General features: G+C 48.0%; 2 protein-coding genes across 5 annotated transcripts; both read right to left on the bottom strand.

Moving 5' to 3' along the window:
- Nucleotides 1-1,852: 1,852 nt before the first annotated feature.
- Nucleotides 1,853-5,343, bottom strand: LOC147597498 (uncharacterized). 2 transcript variants are annotated; one of them, XR_015261172.1, is made up of 4 exons: nt 5,301-5,332; nt 4,802-4,905; nt 3,760-3,861; nt 1,853-2,289 (listed from the first exon to the last, which is right to left on the bottom strand). XR_015261172.1 is itself a non-coding variant. In XM_086767462.1 (4 exons), exons 1-4 carry the CDS (start codon nt 5,337-5,339, stop codon nt 2,210-2,212), a joined length of 351 nt encoding a protein of 116 aa, XP_086623588.1. In that variant the 5' UTR covers nt 5,340-5,343; the 3' UTR covers nt 1,853-2,209. The 2 variants fall into 2 exon arrangements, 1 of the variants encoding a protein (XP_086623588.1); XM_086767462.1 differs by having other exon boundaries at nt 5,275-5,343.
- A 1,173-nt stretch (nt 5,344-6,516) lies between these two features.
- Nucleotides 6,517-22,257, bottom strand: LOC104476060 (scaffold attachment factor B1). 3 transcript variants are annotated; one of them, XM_086767127.1, is made up of 21 exons: nt 21,930-22,257; nt 20,953-21,040; nt 19,442-19,506; nt 19,076-19,354; nt 17,869-17,931; nt 17,057-17,084; nt 15,578-16,076; nt 15,097-15,146; nt 14,239-14,339; nt 13,219-13,368; nt 13,020-13,120; nt 12,025-12,170; nt 11,269-11,357; nt 10,634-10,770; nt 9,953-10,246; nt 9,429-9,566; nt 9,069-9,108; nt 8,207-8,319; nt 7,383-7,495; nt 7,115-7,181; nt 6,517-6,911 (listed from the first exon to the last, which is right to left on the bottom strand). In XM_086767127.1, the coding sequence occupies exons 1-21, from the start codon at nt 22,119-22,121 to the stop codon at nt 6,785-6,787; spliced, it is 2,880 nt and encodes a 959-aa protein (XP_086623253.1). In that variant the 5' UTR covers nt 22,122-22,257; the 3' UTR covers nt 6,517-6,784. The 3 variants fall into 3 exon arrangements, 2 of the variants coding, with proteins under 2 accessions (XP_086623253.1, XP_086623255.1); XM_086767129.1 differs by having other exon boundaries at nt 9,069-9,105; XR_015261135.1 differs by lacking the exon at nt 7,383-7,495 and having other exon boundaries at nt 6,839-6,911; nt 21,930-22,256.
- Between the last annotated feature and the right edge of the window lie 136 nt (nt 22,258-22,393).

Genomic DNA, 22,393 nt, shown 5'->3' with positions numbered 1-22,393 from the left:
ACGGGGGGGGGTGGAGGAAGGCTGCCATCAGCTCGCCTCTTGGGTGAGCGGGGACCCCCGGGCCCTCCCCAGAGCGGTTTCATCGTTGCTGGGGGGCACAGCAAAGCCCCCCCTCTCCCCTGCCCCTCCCCACAGCCGCCCGCCGACACTCTCCGGAGGATGTGGGAATGCTGGTGGGAGCGGGCTCACCCGCCTGGGCGGGGGGGGGGGTCAGGAAGCGGCGGCTCCCCAGCCACCGCTAGCAGCACAGCCCGACCCTGGGCACCCAGACCCCCACCCTGCCCGGCCCCCCACGGCTCCAGAGGGACCCAGCCCAGGGGCTGGGGGGAACAGGGGCAGATTTTTTTTTTGTCTTTGAGTCGCTTTTTTTTTTTTTTTTCGTTTTGTCTCTTTTTCTCTCCCTCTCCTGTGCTTTGCCAGCCCCGGCGCTCGTTAGGAGCCGCGGCCTAACGAAGGGCTCTGTGCGCAGTGATGAGATTGATTGACCCCGGTGACCCTGGCCAGGGCCAGCGCTCCCTCCAGGGCGCCCAGGTCACCGGCTGCTGACCATCACCGGTTGCCACGGTGACACCAGTGGTCCCCAGGGATGCAGGGGGGGATGCGGGATGCAGGGGGGGTGCCGGAGCAGGTCAGCGTGTCCAGGCCGCTGCGTTAGCGGGATGCGACCGGCTACGGGTCAAATTCCCGGCCCAGGGGGCACCCCAAGGGGCAGGGTCCCTCCGAGGGGAGCAGGGTGGGGGGTGCTGGGGTGGGGGGGGCAGAAGTCACCCGTGAGGGGCGGTGCGGTGTGCTCGGTGGAGAAACTGAGGCACAGAGCGATGCTGGGTGGCGCAGCAGGAACCCACGGGTGCTGGTCCCGCGTGGGAGCTGGAGGGAAGCGGGAAGGAAGGTGGGGGACAGGCGGGGGGGTGATGGAGAGGGGTGCAGGGTCCGTGTCCCGCCCGGGCACCCCAATTCCTGGGCTCCGCTGCCCTCTAGTGGGCAGGGCCGGCCCTGCCGAGGGCTCCGCGCTCTCCTCCCGCCCCGTCCCGCCCCCGCCGCCCGGGGCACGCGTGGGCTGGTGGCGTGGTGCAGCCATTCGAGGGGAGGAGCTGGCGGGGGGTAGGGCCGGTGGCCAGGCACCCCGGCATCCAGCGGGGCGCTGGTCCCGGCGGGCTGGATCCCGCGTGGGGCCGCTGCCACGGACCCCGCCCTGAATCCGTCCCTTGTCCCCATCCCCTCTCCTTGCCCTTGTTCCCTGTCCCTGTGCCCATCCCTGTCCAGGTTCCTATCCCCAAACCCATCCCTGTCCCCTGTCCCCATCCCTGTCCCCTGCCCCTGACCCCATCCCTGTCCCACTTCCTATCCCCTGTCCCTGCCCCTGACCGCATCCCTGTCCCCTGTCCTGGTTCCTATTCCCCATCCCTGCTCCTGACCCCATCCCTGTCCCCTGTCCCTCTTCCTATCCCCTGTCCCTGCCCCTGACCCCATCCCTGTCCCCTGTCCCGCTTCCTAGCCCCTGTCCCCCTGCTCTGCCTGACCTGCCCAGCACTCCCCAAGCATGTGACGCCCCTCAGCTCTCCCCTCGGTGGCACCTGGCAGGCTGAGTCACCCTGGGCAGCCCGGGGTCAGTGGCACCCGGCCCAGCCGGGCGTCAGGGCCCTGTGGTCACATCGCAGCCTTCGGCCTCAGTTCTGCTTCCGCTTCTCTGGCGCGGGGGGAGAGGTGGAAAGGGAGCGGAGACCAACTCTGGCCATGAGGGCTGGGGTCAGGGCACGGTTGGGGACCGAGCAGTGGGACCTGCCTGGGGTTTGGCTGGACCCGGGCAGCTGCGAAATAAGTGAGAGGAAGAGGAGCTGCAGAGTGGAATTAACACACGGCAACGCCGCTTGCCTGTCCTGGTTTCGGCAGGGATGAGTTAATTCTCCTCTCAGTGGCCGGTGTGTTTTGGATTTCGTGTGTGAAGAACGTTGATAAACACCCTGATGACAGGAGCTGTTGTTAATGAGACCAAGGACACTGTTCGGCTTTAAAAGTCTCGTTAAAGTCTCATTAACATGCAGCTCCAGGAAGCTGGGAGAAAGACAGACAGAGTAACTGGCCCAGACTGGCCAAAGAGAGCGTTCCATGCCATCAACACCACGCTCAGTACACACATGGGGGGTGCCCGCACGGGGGGAATCCATTTTTCCACCTCCTCTCTCTCCGTTGCTGCCATCGCTCCTCTCCCTCACTGGCTCGCTTTCGCTCCTTCGCTTGCCGCTCGGTGTCGTTTCCGTGACAGCGGGTCAGGACGGGCTGTGTCAGTCACTGGGACATCAGGCAGTGAGAAATCGCACACTGTTCATTTTGTATATTTTAATATCCTTATATTCTGTTATTATTGTCATTTTCCTTTGCTATTCTAGTAAACCGTCTTCATTCCAACCCATAAATTTTAATTTCTTCCCATTTTCCTTGCCCATTCCACCGGGGAGGGGGAGCGAGAAGCTGTGTGGTGACTCGGGCTAAACCACCGCAGCCTTTCTGGCGCCCAACACGGGGCGCGAAGGGGCTTCACCAGGTCGGTCGGGAGATCATCAGACTTTGATCTGAGGATCCGAGGTTGAGCCCCCGGTCATTCCCGAAAGGAATTCAAAAAGGAATTAAAGGAGGAATTAAAAAACAGGGACCAAGAGCTGGACAGAGAGAGAGGCAGAAATAAAACGGGAAAAAGCGAGGAGCCGCACAGCGGAGAGGGTGGAAGTGATAAATAGGGACAGGGGATCAGAGAGAACACCATGTCAAATGGGAAAAATACCAGGGAAGAGGAAGGAATTAAAGAACAGGGACTGGGAGCTGGACAGAGAGACATGGAGAAAGGGAAAAAACCAGCAGTAGGCTACAAGATGGATAGGGAGAAAATAAAAAATAGTGGCAGGGAGCCAGCCAGAGAGAGATGGAGAAAGACAAACAAACAGCATGGGGCTGCAGGACAGAGAATGAGGAATTAAACCATGGAGAGAGGGGAGAGAGACTGAGGGAAAAATCCAGACAGGCTACAGGGAGCAGAGGGAGGAACTAAAAACTGGGGACAGGGAGCTGGACAAAGAAAGGCAAAAACAGGGGCAAGGTACAAGGAAGGATTAAAAAGTAGGGGCAGTGAGGCAGACAGAGATGGAGAAAAGAAAAAAGTGTCGGGCTACGCGTCAGAGAGGGAGGAACGGAAAAACAGGGACGGGAAGCAAGAAAGAGTGAGATGGAGAAAGGCCAGGGGAATCAAAAGTGGGGCACGGGGAGCTGGGAGCGGTGAGGTGGAGAAAGAACAGAATCGCAAGGTGCTACAGGGCCGAGAAGGAAGAGACTGAACAACAGGGACAGGGAGCTGGACAGAGAGAGAAGGAGGAAGAAAAAATAGCCACGAGCTACAGGGCAGAGAGAGGGAGGATCTAACAGCTGGGGACAGGGAGGCACTCAGAACAAGATGGAGGAAGGAGGTACAGGAGGGAAAGAAAAACAAAATCACAGCAGCGTGGAAAAGACAGGGACCAGGGGAGTGGCAGGGACGGCCTGGAAAACACAGGAGAGGCAACAGGGCCCTGAGGGCCTGGGACTCAGGATTGCCCAGAGAGGCGGTGGATGGAATCCACCAGATCCCTGGAAACGTTCCAGACCAGGTTGGCCGGGGCTCTGAGCAGCCTGATCTGGTTGGAAATGTCCCTGCTCCTGGCAGGGGGGTTGGGCTGGGTGGACTTTACAGGTCCCTTCCCACCCAAACCCTCCTGTGACTCTGTGACTCACCACAGCTCAGTGGTGCCAGGAGAATTTGACAGTTCAGATGCTGCTTTCTCCGTCTCTCCTCCCTTCCTCTTCTGTAGCTCCCATTGTTTGGCTGCCCTCCACCTAAGAGAAAACAGGAGTGTCTTACAGCTCTTACAAGAGAAAGCTTCCTTCGCTTACACACCAGCTGCAGGAGCGGGACAGAAGGGAAAGAGCGAGACAGTTATGAGCGGGGAGCAGAATAGAGAGTTCAGGAGAGAAACTCCACGAGAGGAATAAGGGAAAAAGAAAAAAGACAGGGAATAAGCCCAAGGGATTGAGGAAAAAAAGAGCGGCAAAGAGATGGAGAAAGAAAGAAAAAAAAAAAAACAGTCACGGGTAGCAGGCCAAAGGGACAAGGAAAGACAGGAAGGAGGAAAGAGGGACAGAGAAAACAGGTGAGGGACAGGGAGACAGAAAATGAGAACTGCAAAAAAGAGAGGGACAGGGCGCAGGACACTGAGATAGAGATCCAATGGAGCAACAGAGAGAACGACGGAGAGCTGGAGCAGTGAATAACAGGGCCAGGAAGCAGCGCAAAGTGTCAGAGCGAGTAAGAGATGAACAGGAAGGAGGACAGGGACGGTGAGATACAGAATGAAGAAAACACCTGCAGCAGCGCACAAGACAGAGGGACAGAGAGAGAGAGAGGGGAGAGAGGAGAGACAGGAAGGCGGGGACACGAAGCGGCACATGCAGGCACAGAGAATAAAACAACACCAGATATCAGGCCAGAGAACTTGTGGGGAAAAAAAGAGATGGGTGTAGATCTGGACAAAGAGATGGGCTGCAGGACAGAGACAGGGGACTGAAAAAAGGAGGGAGAGGCAGCAGGACAAGAATGCAGGGACAAAAAGAAAAGGGAGTGGTAGAACAAGAGAGAAAGGAAGAGAGGAAGAGGGCGCAGGACAGAAGAGGAGAGAGAAGAGGAGAGGTACAAGGAAGCAAAGAAAATCACAGCAGCGTGGGAAAGAGAGGGGGAAAGAGAGGGGGCCGGGGAGGGCAGGGAGGGCCAGGGGCTCACCACAGCTCTCATCGCTGCCGGCAGAATTTGAAAGGTCAGACGCTTCTTTCTCCTGCTGCCCTCCCTTCACCTTCTGTAACTCCGGTCGCTTGGCTGTCCTCCACCTAAGAGAATAGCTGGGTGTTTCCCAGCTCTGACACGACGCCCGAGACACGCAGCCTCGCTCAGTCACGCACTATGCGGCCGTACCGCGCTTTGGGCCTGCGGCTACGGGACTGGCTTCAGGGGAGGCGCCGGAGCTGGGGGCAGCCGCACGGGCCCGGGGGAGGCTCGGGGGCAGCGCTGGCGAGTAGGGGAGGAGCGCGGCGTCTGTGACACGGGGGGGGTGTCCCCTTCCTTCCCCTCCTTCCCCTCTCCCCTTCTCTCAGCTCTCGGGTATCTCCCCGTGGCTGCCCTCACCCGGCTCGGCTCCAGCAGGCCGGGAGCCTGCCGCAGCGGGCGGTCCGCAGCTCCCCGTCCCGCCGGCCCCGCACCCGCCAAAGGGGCTCGCTCGCCGCACCGGTACCGGTGCCGCTACCCGCGTTCTGCGCGCCGCCATGTTGTTCTCGGGCATCGCGCATGCGCGGCCGCCGACGGCGCGGCGGAGGGGCCAAAGCGCGAACGCCGGGCCGCAGTATCGGCTTTTGGTCGCCTGGCGGCAGCAGCGAGCACGATACCGGCACGGCAATGCGCATGCGCAGCTCCCCGGTTGCAGTATACCGATTTCTGTTCGCTAGGCGGTAGCAGTGAGACCAGCAAAAAGCGTGGCAACGCGCATGCGCCGCTCTCGAGCCGTGCGATCACCGCGAAGCGGTGGCGGTGGAGCACCCGCCCCGCGGGGGCGGTGGAGCGCGGCCCACCGGTAGCTGCGGCATCGGCCGCCCTTCTGCGGGCGGGGGGGACCAAGGGCCGGAGCAGAGGCCTCCTAGATGCCATCGAGGACAGAAAGAGCGCTGTGGGGCACAAAGATGGCCTGAGGAGGGGTTCTGAGGGAACAAGGTGGGTCCGGAGGGTGCGGGAAGGGACACGTCCCAAGCGGAACGCGGCTGGCCGCAGGGTAGATCGGGGCAGGGAGCAGGGGGGCTCGGGGGGGCAGAGCGTGAAAAGAACAGGTAGGGACACGGGAGGAACTTGGGAGAGGATCTGAACAGGGTACCGCTGTCCTCGGGGAACTAGGGCCTGAACAGGGGCCAAAAAAAATACTCTGGGGTAGAAGAAAGGCTTCCGGAGAACGGAATAGCAGCAGAAGGGGCCCAGGGAGGGGAAAAGGAGATGGAAGAGGGATTGGGGTTTTCCAGGCCTTCCAGGGGCACGCTCCTGGGCTCTGCACAGGACACGGGGACAGGCAGCCGGATAGACAGGGGAGGCTGGTCAGAGGGGTGAAAGAGAAAAAAGGGATCAGGGATGGGACAGCGGGATGCCGAGCGGCCAGGGAAGAGGGACAGCCGTCTGGGCAGTTTTACTTCCACGTGAGCGCAGGACACCTCACACGTTACATGGGATAGAAGCTGTCTTGTCAGGCCCCCTGCCAGCCTCTGCCGCTCAGAACAGCGATGCTGTCTGCTCATTTATGGAGAAATAAGGAAACGCAAGCATCCCTCCTTCGCTCCAGAGCAGATAAGGACACACGCATCCAAACCACATCCCGTGGAATCTCAGCGTACTGAAGTGGATTGTCTCTGTCCTTTCCAGCCCCTCGTGACAGGCACACTGCCCCAGACCCTAGAAACAATAAATCAGAACCCGTAAAGTGATTTTATTATTTTTGTAAAACGGAATGTTTCACTAACAGAAACTTTTAAGTGATGTTTGACCAAGAACATGTTTATTACAAAAAAAAAAAAAGAAACCAAACTGACAGGTTGACGTAATATTTGGCTACAATGCAGCAACAGTCTTGCTTTTAGTAATCACAAATTCAAGGTGACTCTTAATAAAATTCACCACCATTGTCATCTGGCATTAAAAAAAAAATATATATATTTATGTAAATATATAGTGCTTTCAGTAGCGGTGGGTAAAACGGGGTTCAGCCGGTCTGCTTGTCCGCTCCTGGCCCGCAAACACTCCTTGTATTCCACTACTCTGCAGCAGCTGGCTCTGGGTTCCAACTTGCGTGAAGCCTCCGCGCCTACCAACGAGACCGGACAAAGTGAAAATTGTGCGGAAAAGTGAATACTACAGTGACTCTGAGAAAAATGTTTACTTTGGTTTTTTTTTTACTTGCTAATGCATAGTTAGGTAGAAGCTGAAAGTACTCTCACACTTGTCACAGGAATTTCCTCTTTTATGCTATTATAAAAACATTAGAAACACTCTGACAAAGACGCTTACCCCGACATCCCTCCTCGATTCATCACATGGCCTGGTCCTGACTGACCAGGCACACTTCTATCACCACCTAAGTTTCAAAAAAATAGAAAGAAAAAACAAGGACAGACGTTTGTGTTTCCGTCGTAAGAATCCCACCGTATTCCCAGAATTTCATTTGCTCTCTCGGTAATGCTGTTACAGCTCCACAGGAATTTTAACCGCCGCTAGAAGTTCAGCGGCAGTAATTCATAGAAAAAACCACAATCACACTGGTAAGCAGCAAGTGTACCTTGCCATCTCTCCTGATCCTGTCCCATCATTCCTCCATCCACATTGCCCTGCCATGAACGATCTTGATGCCCCTCTAACTTTCGACCATGATCTCCCCAGTCACGTCCATCTCTTAAAAAAATAAAAGAACATCTTCTAGGTGCGTCCCTTATCTGTGTAGCGGCACAGGGTAAAGCCGAACGCCATACCCCACGCCGAAGTGCCACCCAAGCAGCGCAATAAAAACTAGTCAAGGAGAAACAGTGAGACACTTACTGAACAGCGTCCTTCGCGCAACAAAGCTCGTTTTTTTTTCTGCTCTAGAGGCATAATTAGTATGGCAATGTACTAAAATACTGGAACACGGAACAATTCCTTGGCTGCCGTTCCTCTGTCAGGGATATTTCGGTGGAATACGCCTAGCTGGTTTACAGAGACACCGCTATGGTGCCAGCTGAGTCTGTTCCCCACCCCCACCGCTGTAGAGATTCTGGCTCCATTTCCTTAAAACCTGCCCGCTAGCCACAAGTGAGACTTTTGTAGGTGTTACCGGAGCATCCGGTGCAGGACTGAATCTCACCTGTGGAAAAGTTAATGATTTACAGGAGAACCACAGTTACCAGCTGAGCTAAGTGAGCAGCACGCCTTTACTCACTACAACGCTGCGATGGGAGCTACAGGGATGAAATTCCTTGCTTCTCCAGATGCTCAAGGAAACTACACGGAGAGAGGATTCAGGCTTTTCAAACTGCTTCCGCTGTCTTCCTTCCAAGGTTCACCGAGCGTTAACATTTTAAGAACCAACCAAATTTTAATCACCCCCCTGATTTCACATGCACTAACCGGGTTTGTGGAGGTATCCCTCTCCCTTCGCTCATTCTTCTGTCGGATCCGTAGCCACCCCAACTGTCCCGGGAGTGCCGATCGGGCCCTCCGTGGCGTTCATCTGGGTAATGCTGGAAGGCAAATGGTACGGAGTTATGCTAAGAATCTTTTCTTTTAGGATTGCAAAGATGCAGCTCCTCAGAGGTTGCCTTTCTATAAACCTACAGAAAATAGAACAGCAGCTCTCTCATTTTTTACTCCTTCCATTGTTGCTACTGTGTGTGGCTCCCTCCCTCCACAGCACAGATTCCACCCCGCTCGTTGGCAGGAGAAGGCTTTTTGTTTGACATGGTGGGGTGTTTTTTGTTTTACACCTTACATTCTAGCTCCAGATTTTCAATTTTTCACATGCAATCTGCCTCCTTCCTGCCTCTCTTCAGATACGAGAGGTCTGGTATGCCATTGTAGTACACATGGCTTTCACACCTGTCCTTTTACAGCCATCTGCCTCGTTCCATTCTGACACCGGTTATTTTCTACAAAGCATTTAGATGAACATCAGAGATGGGACCCCTTGCCAGCTAAGGATAAGACACCACAGTAACCACCTCTTAACGCAACACAGACACCTAGGATGGTTAACCAGAAAGCTTTCATCGCCGCGTACCAGCCAGAAAAGATGCCTCTCATCGCTCAGAGGTTTCCCCTCCGCCCCGATCTGTGGTTACCACCTAGCGAGCGGACAACCCAACAACAAAGATTCTGCACATCAGCGCACAAAATCAGTTGCTGCTTCAGCATGTGCTTGGTTTAAACCCAGCAGTGGTCGCATTTCAGAACCTGGCTATTTAACTGACGCAGTTCTTCGGGTATAACCCACCTGCCCATCTCGATCTGGCATTCCTCTCGAACCATCTCTTCTGGAACAAAAAAAAAAAGTTTCAGTTGAATCAACACAGTAATCATAATTCCAATGCCTGTATGAAATTTATCTTCGTAAGGCTGCAAATCTGAACACCAATGTTTGTTTAGTGGTAAGATATTCAAAAGAAAGATATCCAAGTAACAGCTATGGTTGTAATATAGTGAGGCATCACCAGGCACGGTCAGGTACTCGACGGTACCAAGGGAGGACACGGAGTGAGCCTCCCAGCACGAGAAATGAGTTACAAGCAAAAGCAAAGTGTCACCTTTCAAGCCATCAGCAAGCCACAAAAAGACACCTCATTTCCATGCTGACCTGTCCAAACAATGATCTTGGTAGCGGCCACGATCCCTGTGGTCAAAGTCGTGGAAGCGGTCTTGACGACTGAATTCAGAGTGGTACCTATCATCCATCGCCAGTCGCTTCGCCTCTGGCCAGTATGGGTCATCTCGCCTACAAAAAAGTTCACGATTAGTAGCAATCTCAAATCAATCTTCCTTTCTTGCTCTCTTGACATCAAACCCCATTCAATCCAATTCTCCAAACATTTTTTTTTAAATTTATAATTAAAACCCCTTGTTTGTTAAGTGGGGATCGCATTTCAGTTTCAGAGGAAGCTAGGAGTATCGACACTGTACAAAAAATCCCAGCACGTGCTGGAGAGAACAAGCATCTGTTCCCGCCAGCAATCCTGCTTTGGCGTTGATACTCAGTCTTTCAGTTGTGAGCTTCCACGACCGCTTTAGCAAGAGGACTCACAATTTACACAGAGCATTCTAAAGCCTATCTGCCACTGGACGCAGCCGAAGAGCCTGGGATCTCATCGTGGTTTTCGTTACCTGCTGTCAGGATCGTAAGGCCTTCTCATGGCAGATCGCCGCTCCTGTTCGTAGCGTAGCTGTTCCTGCTGACGTCGCAGCTCTTCCCTCTCGCGCTGGATGCGTTCCTGTTCTCGTCTCCTTTCCTGCTCTATGTGCATCCTTTCTCTCTCCAATCTCTCCCTCTCCAAGCGCTCTCTGTCAAGCCGCTGCCTTTGAAATTCAAGTCGTTCTCGCTCTCTCTGGAGCCTCTGTCTTTCATCCCGCTCATGAATAGCTTGAAGCCGTTGTTCTCGCTCTCGCCTCTCTCTCTCTCTAATTGAAAAAAATTAGATATTTTGTTTTCCATTGAGAATCTTAAGTCTGAGCTTTATTGCATCTTCATTTTGGGTAGGGTTTCTTGTTTGCTTTTTTTTTTTAGCTCCTATGTTCTTCCCAGTACCTGCTCAACTAAATCACAGCTGTTTAGTTAAAAAAAAAAAAAGTCCATACATTAGGAAAAACCTCCAGAATTTGGCATTATGTCTGTTCTATCAGAAGATTAGTATCAAATCGATCCGAGATACTAATGCTGGAGGGCCAGCACCACACTACTTTGCAGGCTATTCAAAACACAGATAAGGAAAGTAAAAACAAATGCCAAAGTTTAGAGTGAAACTGGGAGAAAAAAAAAAAAAAAAAAGAAAAAAAAAACCAACTTACCTCCGTCTTTCTGTTTCCCTGATTTCTCGCTCCCTCTGTCTCTGCCGTTCACGTTCTCGCTGTTCTTTGATTTTATCAAACGATAAAATATCTTGCTTTTCTTTGCTCTCTGATTTACGGTCCTGGCTTTTTGTACTCTGCGTTAAATCAAAACAATGCATTTTTAGCTGAAATTCCTAGGCAAAAGGGCTACCTTATGCCAACGTGACAAACCAGACTATCGTACCTTCCCAGAGATAAATAACGTTGGAATTCCACAGAAAAGGACTCCAAATTTGGCTACAACTTCTAACGAGTTTAAATCTATATAAATACTAGGGGCACATGATCTGACTTGCACCGGTGGCAAATGATACACTGCTTTAAAGGTCACCGGTCACCACACTCCACGCTCGGGGACACATCATCTTAACGCTGTTTTCGTGTTGCAACTCTACTCCTTCAACTCGGAGAGCAGTGACAAAAACTACGAGGAAGGTGAAGCACAAGCATTTACCTTTGCAGCACATTAACACCCTAGTGCTTTCTAAAAACAGACAGAAGGATAAATGTTCCCAATATGCAAGACAAAAACCCCTTCGATTATACACATATAAAGCTATTTGACGCCCGTTTTGACACAAAGTTGTACTTACCCTCTCTTTTGATGTGGAAGTTTTCACACTGATAACTGGTTCTCCTTTAGATTTATCCATTACCACTGTCCTTTCGGTTCCTCGACTCGCTGGAAAACAAAATACATCTGAGAATAAATAACACACATGACATTCAAAAGCCCTTGAAAGATTTAAAACTGTTGAAATACTAAGCACTAGGAAGTTATTTCATTGAGTTTTAAATAACTTATGGAAGAATACATTTCTGATTTAAATAGCTTACCAAGGTTTGGCCAAGTTAGGGATAGGGGCAGTAAAGCTATCACAAAATTACAATAGTGTTTTCCGGCAGGGATGACAGTTAAAAGAAAGTAAATTTAATTTCATTCTTGTGTCTGCAAGATACATCCCTTTGCCACAGTTTAAAAAAACCCAAACAAACAAAAATCAAGAAAAACCACACACATACACGCACACACCAAAAAAGGCACACTGAACTGCCCACTGCGTCAGGTGTAAATCCAGTGACCGTTCCATGGTCTTTTTACTGAATTATGAATCACATCTAATAAGAACACCAAAGTTTGCGTAAGCTGAAGTCTTCTCAACAGCCACGATTCGTAATGTTTATGCTTCTTCTTCCATTTCCTACTTAGCTGATAAAGGAAATTTTTTTGATGCAAAACAAAAGATCTGCCACAGTTGCTTATATTCTTTGTATCAATTTTTAAAAATTGTTTTTTTTTTTTCAAACAAGTATCCTTGAAAACACTCCTGAAAGGCAGCTAGAATTACCTGATTTGCTTGCCCTAGATCTATCAGAGGATCCAGCCTTTTGTTCATCTTTCTCTTTTCGTTCTTTTTCATCTTTTCCATCTTTTTCTGGCTTCTTAGCATCATCTTTTTTGTCGGTCTTCTCCTCCTTCTTAACACCAACAGACCTACAGGTAAACCTTGCTTTAATAGAGAACCTAACAAAAAGTGCTGTAACACCACTCTGATGAAACCAACCATGTCAAAAAAAAAAAAAAAAAAAAAACCAACCCCAAAGCAACCTCAACACAAAAACCCTCCAGAAAATCCTCTCAAAAAACCCACTCCCAATACCTTCCACGCTGTGGTGCAGAGGCCAGCGCATACTTGTATGCATGATTAAGAGCAGCAACCAACACTAAACTAAAGCTGACCAAAAGTGAGAAACAACAAATAACCCTTCTGAATATTTGCAGACCTCAAGTCTTCTGTTCTGCCTGTAAGTCAAGTTCATGCTTAGCGCCCTGAGCCCACCCAGGCAGAGGTTGAGCTTCACCAGAAAAGCTTTTGTAACAAATACCTTCAACACGTGATGCCAGCAGGCTAGCCTGCCAAAGCACCTCCGCTGCCAAATCCCTTCAAATTTTATGAAGGGATAAAAAGCAGTAAAGCAAAATGCCTCTTGCAAAAGCAACAGGCCACTCGAGAAACAAATATTGAAGTATCACTCGCTAACCGTGCAAATAGTAAAACACAGAATGGATCCCGGAAATGTCAGTTACAAGAGCAGACCGAGCCAGAGGCAGATCAGAGGAGGAACAATTCTGATAAAAATAATGGTTTATCTAGAAATTAGTTGATTGGGTAACTCCTGACACAACTGACACCAATTTCCATTTTTCAAGTCTGTCTCCTATTTCAGATGCAGTACGAAGCAGCAAAGCGAGACCAATTAGAGTCACTGGTCACTTTGGTCACATGGCTGCATTCCAAGTGAGTGGTCTTTAAACACAGAAAAATATGAAAAACCACTTTACTTCTCAGATTTGGAGTCTGCAGAATGGTGCCTGTCTTTTTCCTTCCTTGTTTCACCCTCCTTTTTGTCCGAAGGCTTCTTCCCAGCTGGTTCATTTTTTGCCTAGAATTTTAACCAGAATTTTTTTTTGTAATAAGAGAAAGATATTCAACTTTGCACGTTTATTTTCATTACTCTGTCATGGAACAGCTACCGCTTACCTTCTCCACAGAAATCATCTTCCCGTGCAGCTCTGTTCTATGGAGATGATTAATACACTTTGTGGCTTCGTCAGACGTCGACATCGTAACGAAGCCGTAACAGCGAGCCCCAGGACTGCGAGCATTTGTCACTACTTTTGCACCGACCACCTTTGGGGGGGGGGGGGGGGGGGGGAATGGGAAAAAAAAAATTATCCTGTGTTTGCAGATCTGTCCCAAAATAAATTTTAACTGAATCACTCAGCTCTGCTGAAAAAGAGAGTGCCATAATAACCAGCTCAAGGAAACTAATCTTCAAGTTGCTGAGCAGGTCAATGCCTTCAGGAAGACGAACATATGTGGGGCAGAGTGAGGGTGTAATAATGTTTGGTTTTTAATAAAAACAAAAAACAAACCACCAAAACCATCCTTTTGTCTTTTCTTACGGGACGCTTCTAGTTTTTATCCAGACGACAATCTCTGACAGTGCAGAGGCACATGCTTAGTGACACAAACAGAATTTAATATTCTGTTCAGAAATGTATTCAGGGGAAGGGGAGAAGGTCATGGAAAGAGCTCCCCTCCACATCTCCTCTCACATCCTAGCTGGCACTGAAGAACAAATGGGAGCCTGCCCTCAAGGACTAAATTTCTCAGAGGAACATCCCGTGAACGGAACGGTTTAAAACAGCACTAACTATCGTTGGACAGCCAAGAGGCATAAAGAGACTACAGGGCACTAGACAACCCACCAGTCTCTCCTGTCAGAAATTGCCTTATTTTCACAAGCAGAACGAGAGCACGCGAAAACTGAGAGCGTGGAGATGCTATGAAAGCTGGATTTCCGCCCGCCCTTGCCCCCCCCACTTCAAACAACCGTCTTTACGAGGTATGCTACTTTCAAATACAGAGTTTCAGAAGAGCAGAAAAAGTTAAGTTCTTCACCTACCCAGTTATTCATTAAGAAAATTAAGAGCTGAATTTGAGGTCATCCTTTTAAATTAGTGAAACGGTTGGTTAACTTACATATCTGCTACGTACCTTTCCGTACTTGCTGAAAAGATTCTTCAAGTCTGTAGCTCTAGTAGCAGACGAAAGTCCACTCACCCATAAATTTCTGCCAGAACCACTACCTGCACGGCCTAAGGTACAAAAAAGCCAAACATAAAAGACCATGTAGCACAAGATGCCTTGCAAACTCAACTTTTTTTTCTTCTCTTCATAAACCTCTTCAAATGTAATTTCACTTCTACCTCTTCCAGTCTTAAAATCAACAGACACACGTTGCAGCCTGCAAAAATGAACTTTTCAACTCCTTACATTTGAATAGTCTTACTGAGCTTTCATCTACGTATTGTCTTCCTACACCTAAACCACTTTTACGAAAATTACAAAGTATTAAATGTTAATTCAGAAAAGACTTTTTTTTTTAAAAAAAAAACAAAAAGTCAACAAAACTTTGTTGGTTAATGAGATTACAGCAGTAACATGAACCAAAATTCACAACTCATGCTTTGAAGGCCTATGTTAGAACCGCAGCGCGGGTTCAGTGAATTAACAATCCTCACTGTAACGGCCACGCTGAGTATAAACCTACAGAGCCAGGCATCTGTCGAGATTTTTTTCAGACAAATTCTGGACTTGCCAGTACCGATCACATTCACGAAGCTACTGGGACTCCAATATAACTATCTCAGAGAAGATGTATGCACGCTTAGGGATTTATCAAGACACAAAAAATAAGCAGTGCAAGAAAGGCAAGTCAAAAAGTGCGCAGAACTATTACTCCACTCTTTCTAGAGTGGACTAGAATTGACTCACAAGCAATGGTTATATTTGACCCTGTAGCATTGTTTTTCAAGTAACTTGTACTTTTTTTTTTTCTCAAAAAACCCATACCTTTCTCGTCTTTCGAGAGTATCTTTGTATCTCTGTCTTCCTCAACAGAGCTAAAGACAAAAAAACACGTTATTCAACCAATCATATGCAAAAAAAGTTAATACTAGAATATGCACTAAAATGGGATACCTACCAGTAAATTAGTTCTGAAATAAACGCTAACATTGCAAATTTATAGAAGAGTGACAGGAAATATGGGATTCATATCCTTAAATGGACAACTCTGTTTTGCTGATGACAGAAATAAGAGTAATTTAAGAAAACAACCTTTGAAGGTTGAGGAAGAAAAGAAATCAAAGCCTCTGCGTTTAAAAAAAAAATAAATATAGATATCTGCACATGGAGAAATAAAACAGATTCTTTAGGAATAGGCTACAATTTCATCAGTCTCGGTGGCCAATTGAAGGAAACCGCCTATTCGCGTCACTTAACGACCAATGAAAAAAGATAGCATCTGGTCTATAACGGAGAAAAAACAAACCTCTTTTTCTGATCACCGCCCTCACTGGCTGAGGACTCTTTAGTAGCAGGGGGCTCCTCAGAATTAGCTTTGTCTTCTGTTTGCTTGCCATCTTCTTTGCTATCTTGGCCTTCGGGACCCGCGCCTTTTTCCGCTGGTTCCCCACTAGAGGCTTCCGGGCCTTGGGAGCGTTTGCTACTCTGATCGCTTAGGCTCTCTACTACTAAAGAGTCAGAGTCCGGCTTCGCTTCCTCTATTGTCTGTTCACTTGTCTCCCCTTTCGCTACAACTAAACGCTTTGCTTCCTTCCTTGCCATAGCTTGTGCCGATTTGCTGTCCAAATCTAAAGCATCTTCCTCCAACTGAGCAGCAGCAAGAGCGTCCTCTTCCTCCGCTAGCCTCTTGCCTGGCACCGCGTTACTCGCTTCCTGTGCATGTGGCCGCTCCGCTTCTGAGGTTTCTTCATTAAGGAGCTCAGATTTACAAGTTTCCCCCAAAATGTCGAGTATTTTCTCATTTTCTACGGATTTAACAGGAATAGAATGGCACAAGGTTTAATCACCAGGGAAATACAGCAATCACAAATGTGGAACTGGCATGGCTGCCACACTAACACCAAGAGAACTAAGCTACACAGAGATTGGAAAACCCTAGTGGACACACTGTTACGAGCCCTGCGCTACCTCCTCTCTCACAAACTACCACATCAGCCCTCAAATGTTAACAGGGAAGGAAAATGCCCCCACAGATTTAACAAAAACCTTCTGGCTGATCCTTGATATTCTTCAGGAAATCGTTCAGCTCTGTTTCTTCTCTAGTTAGCTTCCAGAGTCCGAGATGCTTAACTGAACGTATCAAGGCACTGAGGGTTCAATTTTTAAATTTCTCTGAAATTCTTTTGGCAGACAGTCCAACATGAGAACTGGGCATCTTCTGATGGTGCATGAGTGCGTTTGCAGTCCAGAAAGCGCATAGGATCGGTAGGAAATTCCTGTGATGACACTGTATTCCTTCTTCTGGCGTCCAGTCACTCTTTCACTTGTGTTCTGTACCAGAGCTCTGTGTTACCTACGCTCCTGTGTTTATGTTCATAGAACTATAGCACAGTGTGATATCACAAGATCAGTTTTCAGAACCTTTACGGCTTTAAGGCTGATTCCTCAATTCCACTGTACCATTTCGTCACGTTAAATACACGTTCTCAAAAAGTGCTTATTCACAGATCTGGTGATATGACTGGGTTTCCAATCTCTATGACCCTGCATGACCTGGATTGTCCACCATAACGTACACTACAGTAATGCATTTAAAAAAAAAAAAAATTAAAAAAAAAATCACAACCAGGGACACAAAGAATTAAATGCAGAATGGAACTGCTTCAATGCCCAGGACTCTCTTGTTTTTTCTCTAATAATTTAAACAAATGAAAAAAACCAACCTAACAAATAAAACCCAACAAAAACACACAACCAAAAAAAAAAAAAAAAAAAAAAGCAGTACCTGGCTCCAAAGGTAACTCTTCAAGTTCCTGCAGTGAAAAACATAAAAAAGGAGAAATATCACTATTTCATAAGAAGTCAAGATGTTATTCTGAATGACACCTATCCCCTTCTAAAGACAGGAGAGAATTTAGGGAGAGTTACTATAATTTATCCTATTTCAGCTTTGAAAACACTGAATTTTAAATCTATTTCTCACATGAAGGTTTAACGTTACTTTTGAACGTTTTCAAATCTTATAAAATATTTTAAAATTTCAGTATTTCTCAAATTCAGACACCTGTTTAACACACAGTACGCATTTGCACGAGTAAATAAATCAGCAAACGCAAGCAGCGCAGAACAAAGCCCATCTTCGCGTTACCCTTGTCTAGAGCCTACTTTATGAAGTCTGCTTTCTGAAAACCGGATCGACAGAAACACCAGCTTCACCGGGTGTCCTTAACCTACCACGAGTGATCTGGAAACAAGGCCAATATTTCAGAAATAGATCAGTTTCAGCTTTCTTGTCAACACGAGAGACATACATTATATTTAACTTCCTTTAAAAGTGTAAGGGACTGAGTTGGTTTATGCAACAGGTAAAAAGAATTCAACCTGCTACCCAAACTCAGTGTGATAAATACATCACATAGACAGAAGCTGACAGACACAGATACATATCTTTGTTCATATGATAAAGTAGAAAAGCACCAGTTCCTACTCTTCACAGAATAAGAATGCCCCTACTGTGTTCTACCTGTAGATAAACTGTTCCAGCACAGGCATATATTACGCCTTTTTCCATGTAAAGAAAGATTGGTTACCATTTACCTTTATTACAGTTAAATCAGATGAAGAAGCATCTAAACTGTTTCCAGCATCTTCAACCTCTACCTTTAAAAAGTAAACAGAAGACATGTTGTTATCTATAAAAGAACAGTATTGTGAACGAAACCTGAATGAGAAATCAAAGATTTTGCTTTCACTGACAACTGACATGAAGCAGCTGCCTCTAGCATCCAAAACAACCAAGTGTGAAAAATGACCAATGACCCCCACACCTCTCACTGACCCCACCGACTGAAAAAGCTTGCTCACTACCTCTCAAATACGTTGGTCGGCTCACAAAAGTCTTTTAAGAATGAGGATTCCAACAGCCAACCTTCTCTTACTGTTTCTCTCTTATTTACAACAAAAACATAGAGCTAAAACGTCTGCGGGACTCGATAATGGTTTTATTTACGGATAAAAAGATGACTGCAGGAGCTGACCTGGACTCCAGTGTTTAGGCACTGAAAAAGATCTACTTTCTGGGTATTTCTATTTGACTTGTGCGGGGCAGGGATATGCCTGGGGACAGGTTAAGCTTATTTCTGCAACTTTCAGATTTGAGGAGGGAACCACCCAACTCTGGTTTAGTCCAGACCGAGGACACAATGTGCACACACAGCAGAGCACTGTGCTCCCCTATTAGATGGGGCAGAAATTAATTTTCTTCAAATGCTGCGTTGCATATTTCAGGAGATAAACTTTGGGAAAAAGACCCTAGCCCAGATGGGCAATGTCAAAACACAGAAACTCAACATAAAAATGCTTTCAACAACTGAGTAACTGTGAGATCCCATCTTAAGAGAAAAATAATCTAGAAGATACATCCCAGAATGCTGCTGTCCAGCTGAAGTGAAGCAAATAAGGCTACACACACCTCACACGCCCCACTAAACAAAGGAAAGATATGAAAATGGGAATGTAAACATAAGGTGAAGCAGAGTTCCAAGCACGACTAAAACAAATGCTTTCTGAATTACTATTAATTCGCACAGTCGTATACGTACAAACCACATCTAAGCATTTTAAAGTCAAGAATGCTATTTCCACAAATACGTAAAAGAAGAAAAAGCAATGACCATGAGAACTGGTACAGCCCCAAATTGTTTCTAATACTCTTTAGCTACTATTTTGCTATTTAAGGAAAAAAAAAAAAAAAATTTAAAAAGGAAAAAAAGAATTGGATTCCACACACATAAGAGATGCATACCATCACTACTGGTATTTCTCTTGATTCTTCTTTAATTTCTGAAAATTGTGGGGATGCCTCCAAGTTACCTACAGCATATTCTGTAGGCTGATCTGGAAGTTCTTTCACTTCTGCACCAGCATTTTCTTTACTATCAGAGAGCGAGTCAAGAATATTATCAGCACTGTAATCCTCTCCGCAATCTACCGCATTGCCATTATCTATTTCAGCTTCATCTAACACACTAATATCCATCATGTCAATATCCTGCAAGTTATCCAAACTTGCTTCAATATCCTCCTGTAAAAAGAAAAAAAGTATATATAATAGTCATTGTAACTTGAGAGCAACGCTACCACTACTCCGCTTCAAACGCAGCCTCCCTACCTGTCCATCTCCCGAATCCTCTTCCAGGCCATTGTCTTCTACTCCTTCTTCGTCTGGTTTATGTCCTAACAACATCACGATCGTTAGAATGAAAATGAGGCAAAAAAACCCACATCCTTCAAGTTTTACTTTTTCAGAGCTGGTATTCCATTCAGTTTAGTTACGGGCTTTGTGCGTCAGTTCAATAACTGACAAACACGCTACGGTTCAAGAAGCGCCGCTGTGCACCCCCCAGAACGTTTGGCCCAGCTGAGATTGCAGTAATTTGTTATCTCAACCTTTCACTTCTTTACAGACATTTACTAGAAGGAAAAAAAGTGGAAAAAAAAAAAAAGCAACCAAACAAAAAACCCACTCTACGCGTAAGCATTACTGCGGTGCTCCTTTCACAGCCGACATTACTGAACACAGTACACTCCTTTCAGCACCAAACAGTAACTCCTCAAACCCAGAGCCAAGTTTCATCTTCTACGAGCGTTATTTTCCTTGTAACAAGCACGTTACAATAAAAAAAGGGAAAGGGGTTTTAGAGCCTAAAAAGATGTTTTTGGAACATTTCATCTATCTCCATCTCAACTCTAAAAGCGCCATAACGTGCATTAGTTATTTTTCTGAGACTTGAAAATGAATGTGATTACCAAAGATCTCTGGTTTTTCCCACTGTTGTGATGTTTGTTCTCTTCGTAGTTAAGATTTCACATTTTAGTTTGCAAAAAGAACATCACTCCAAATTGGATGTAACAACAAAAATCTGGGTCAAACAAATTAGTCAGTAGAACATTTGAGCTTCATCTCACAAGTTTACGTTTTGTGTTAATCAAAACTAGGAATTTAATTAAAATCCTTCACCTAAACCATTCTGCTTAGTCTTAATAGAAAAGTAAGTTTCAACATTATTTGATTAAAAAGATCAAACGGTGCTAATTACCTGATTTCAGAAAAATAGATTATTTTTGAAAAACGAGGATTATGTAAGGCTGTGTCTCACCCTTAGACAAGTCATGCACAGAGGTGCTTTAAAAACACATCCCATTTCAGATACTGATTAAAAACTAGTCTTCTGGAGAGAAGAATGAGACTGCTATTAGCATAACATGCTACAGAGGGAGGTCATTTTGAATTCGCTACATTCCTCCTTCAAAAACCCACCAATTATTTATTTTAAAACCACTGACACTGCTTCAGTGTTATTTAGCAATTCTTGCTACAAATTTCAGAGAACTCTGAGAACAAACCAACAGATCCCTTGGGTGGGCCAATTCCTTCCTTGTTAAATTACATGAAGTTCTGTGAATAAATGACCAAAAAGTTTAACATCACATCAGCCACCCCTCGAAACCTGAGCACAAACAAGGGGAAGAGTACCAGTAATGTACGGCATTAAAGGTCAAAACCAAACGAAAAGGAAAAGCAGACTTCAGAAAAAGATTATTAAGGTTCCACCTCAGGAGCAAAAGTTGCTGGAAAAGCCAAAGGGGATGGGGTGGAGATCCTCTCTAACTGCCCTGTACCTTTGCTGCTTCTTTTTGGAGCTTTCTTCATTATATTTTCTGACTCCACTGGAATTTCATCAGGATTACCCCCTTCCTCCTCAATAGCCTATTAAGGGGAAAAGATAGAGAGGGATATCAAGACATGCATAAAAATTCCATTTCACATTTCTGTTAAGAACTGGACACCAGAGGCAGAAAAATACCAAACCAAGAATCTAGTCCTTTGCATTAGACAGTAATAACTTGGACAGGCAATCCAAAACCCACCAAATCAAAGCAACAAGCATACAGGAAACTATAATCTGTTGGTGTAGAGTTTCTGGAAAGCAATTAGTATAACCTAGACAAAAAAAAAAGTCAATCCTAAGCGTTTGCAGCAGCACACAGATACCCGAGGTGCTGTGACAGAGTAAGAACCTCGGCTCTAGGAGACAGCCAGCACCAGCTCAGTGCAGGCAGTCCACATGCTGCTAGCACAGCAAACATTCCGATGAGGACACAGCGTACAGGCCCAGCTAGGAAGCCAGAAAAAAAAAAAAAAAAAATCAGTACGCAGCAAGAAGCCTAGCAGAGAGTGCCCAGAACTGCAAGTCCAGGAGCTGAACGCACGGCCCAACGATGCATGAGGCGAGAAACGCCTGGGCCGAGCGCCACTGCAGACAGGCCGTGCTGCGCGGGCCCAGGAAACCCGAGCGGGGCTCGCTGCGCAGCGGGGAACGCCGGAGCCGCACGCACACACCGCGCCGCCACCGAGCCAGCCCGGCGGCCCCGCGGCAAGCCCGGCAGTGCGGGGGGCGAGCCCGGGACGGCCGAGCACGGCGGAGAGGCGCGGGGGGGGGGCACACACGGAACGCCCGCATTGGGCCCGGCAGGCTCGGCGGGACCACCCCTCGAGTTCGGCGCACGCCCCCCGCTCCCCGCAGCCCCGCTCCCCGCGCTGCCCGGCCGCCTGGCGCCATTTTCCTCGGCGCTGCCGGACGCCTCTCGCCGCTCACCTTCCGCAGCCGCTCCATCAGCACGCTCTTATTGCCGCCGCTGTCCAGATTGCGGCGCTTGAGCTCGGCCCGCAGGTCGATGACGCGCAGCTCGCTCAGCCGCCGCCGAGTTTCAGGGTCGGATTCGGAGGCTCCAAACCCGCCCAGGGACGCGGGTTCTCCCTGCCCGGCCGCTGACTGACTGTCCGCCATGGGGCCGTTGTTTCCACTGGCGCTCGGGGAGCAAGGCAGGGGTAAAAACGACGGCGAGAAGCTGCGGTTGCGGCACAAAATGGTGGCAAAACCGAGCGGCGCGGAGGAGAGAGGGGGAGGGGGGAGAGCCGCGGAGAGCAGCCCGCACGCGCGCTGACCGAAAGGCCCGGAGGGGTTTCAGCGCGTGCGCGGAGGGACCTCTCCGTCCCGGAGCGGGCTGTTGCAAGTGCGCATGCGCGCGAGGCCTTGTGCTACGCGCAGTCTGTTTCGGC

This window comes from Chlamydotis macqueenii, chromosome 26 (genome assembly GCF_036417535.1).
Source record: "Chlamydotis macqueenii isolate bChlMac1 chromosome 26, bChlMac1.mat, whole genome shotgun sequence".
NCBI classification, from domain to species: Eukaryota; Metazoa; Chordata; class Aves; order Otidiformes; family Otididae; genus Chlamydotis; species Chlamydotis macqueenii.
Note: the sequence above shows the minus strand (reverse complement) of the source record. Positions and strands in the feature narration are given on the sequence as shown.

Bases quoted from the DNA above. Each gene is read 5' to 3' on its own strand.
- LOC147597498 (XM_086767462.1), bottom strand. From the start codon at position 5,339: ATGGCGGCGCGCAGAACGCGGGTAGCGGCACCGGTACCGGTGCGGCGA. The intron at 4,906-5,274 runs GTGCGGGGCCGG...CTATTCTCTTAG, and splicing joins CGAGCGAGCCCCTTTGGCGG to GTGGAGGACAGCCAAGCGAC. The intron at 2,290-3,759 runs GTGAGTCACAGA...CTGATGTCCCAG, and splicing joins CCTGGCACCACTGAGCTGTG to TGACTGACACAGCCCGTCCT.
- LOC104476060 (XM_086767127.1), bottom strand. From the start codon at position 22,121: ATGGCGGACAGTCAGTCAGCGGCCGGGCAGGGAGAACCCGCGTCCCTG. The intron at 10,247-10,633 runs GTAAGTTGGTTT...TTTTTCAATTAG, and splicing joins AGGGAAACAGAAAGACGGAG to AGAGAGAGAGAGGCGAGAGC. The intron at 7,182-7,382 runs GTACACTTGCTG...TTTGAAACTTAG, and splicing joins GGATCAGGAGAGATGGCAAG to GTGGTGATAGAAGTGTGCCT.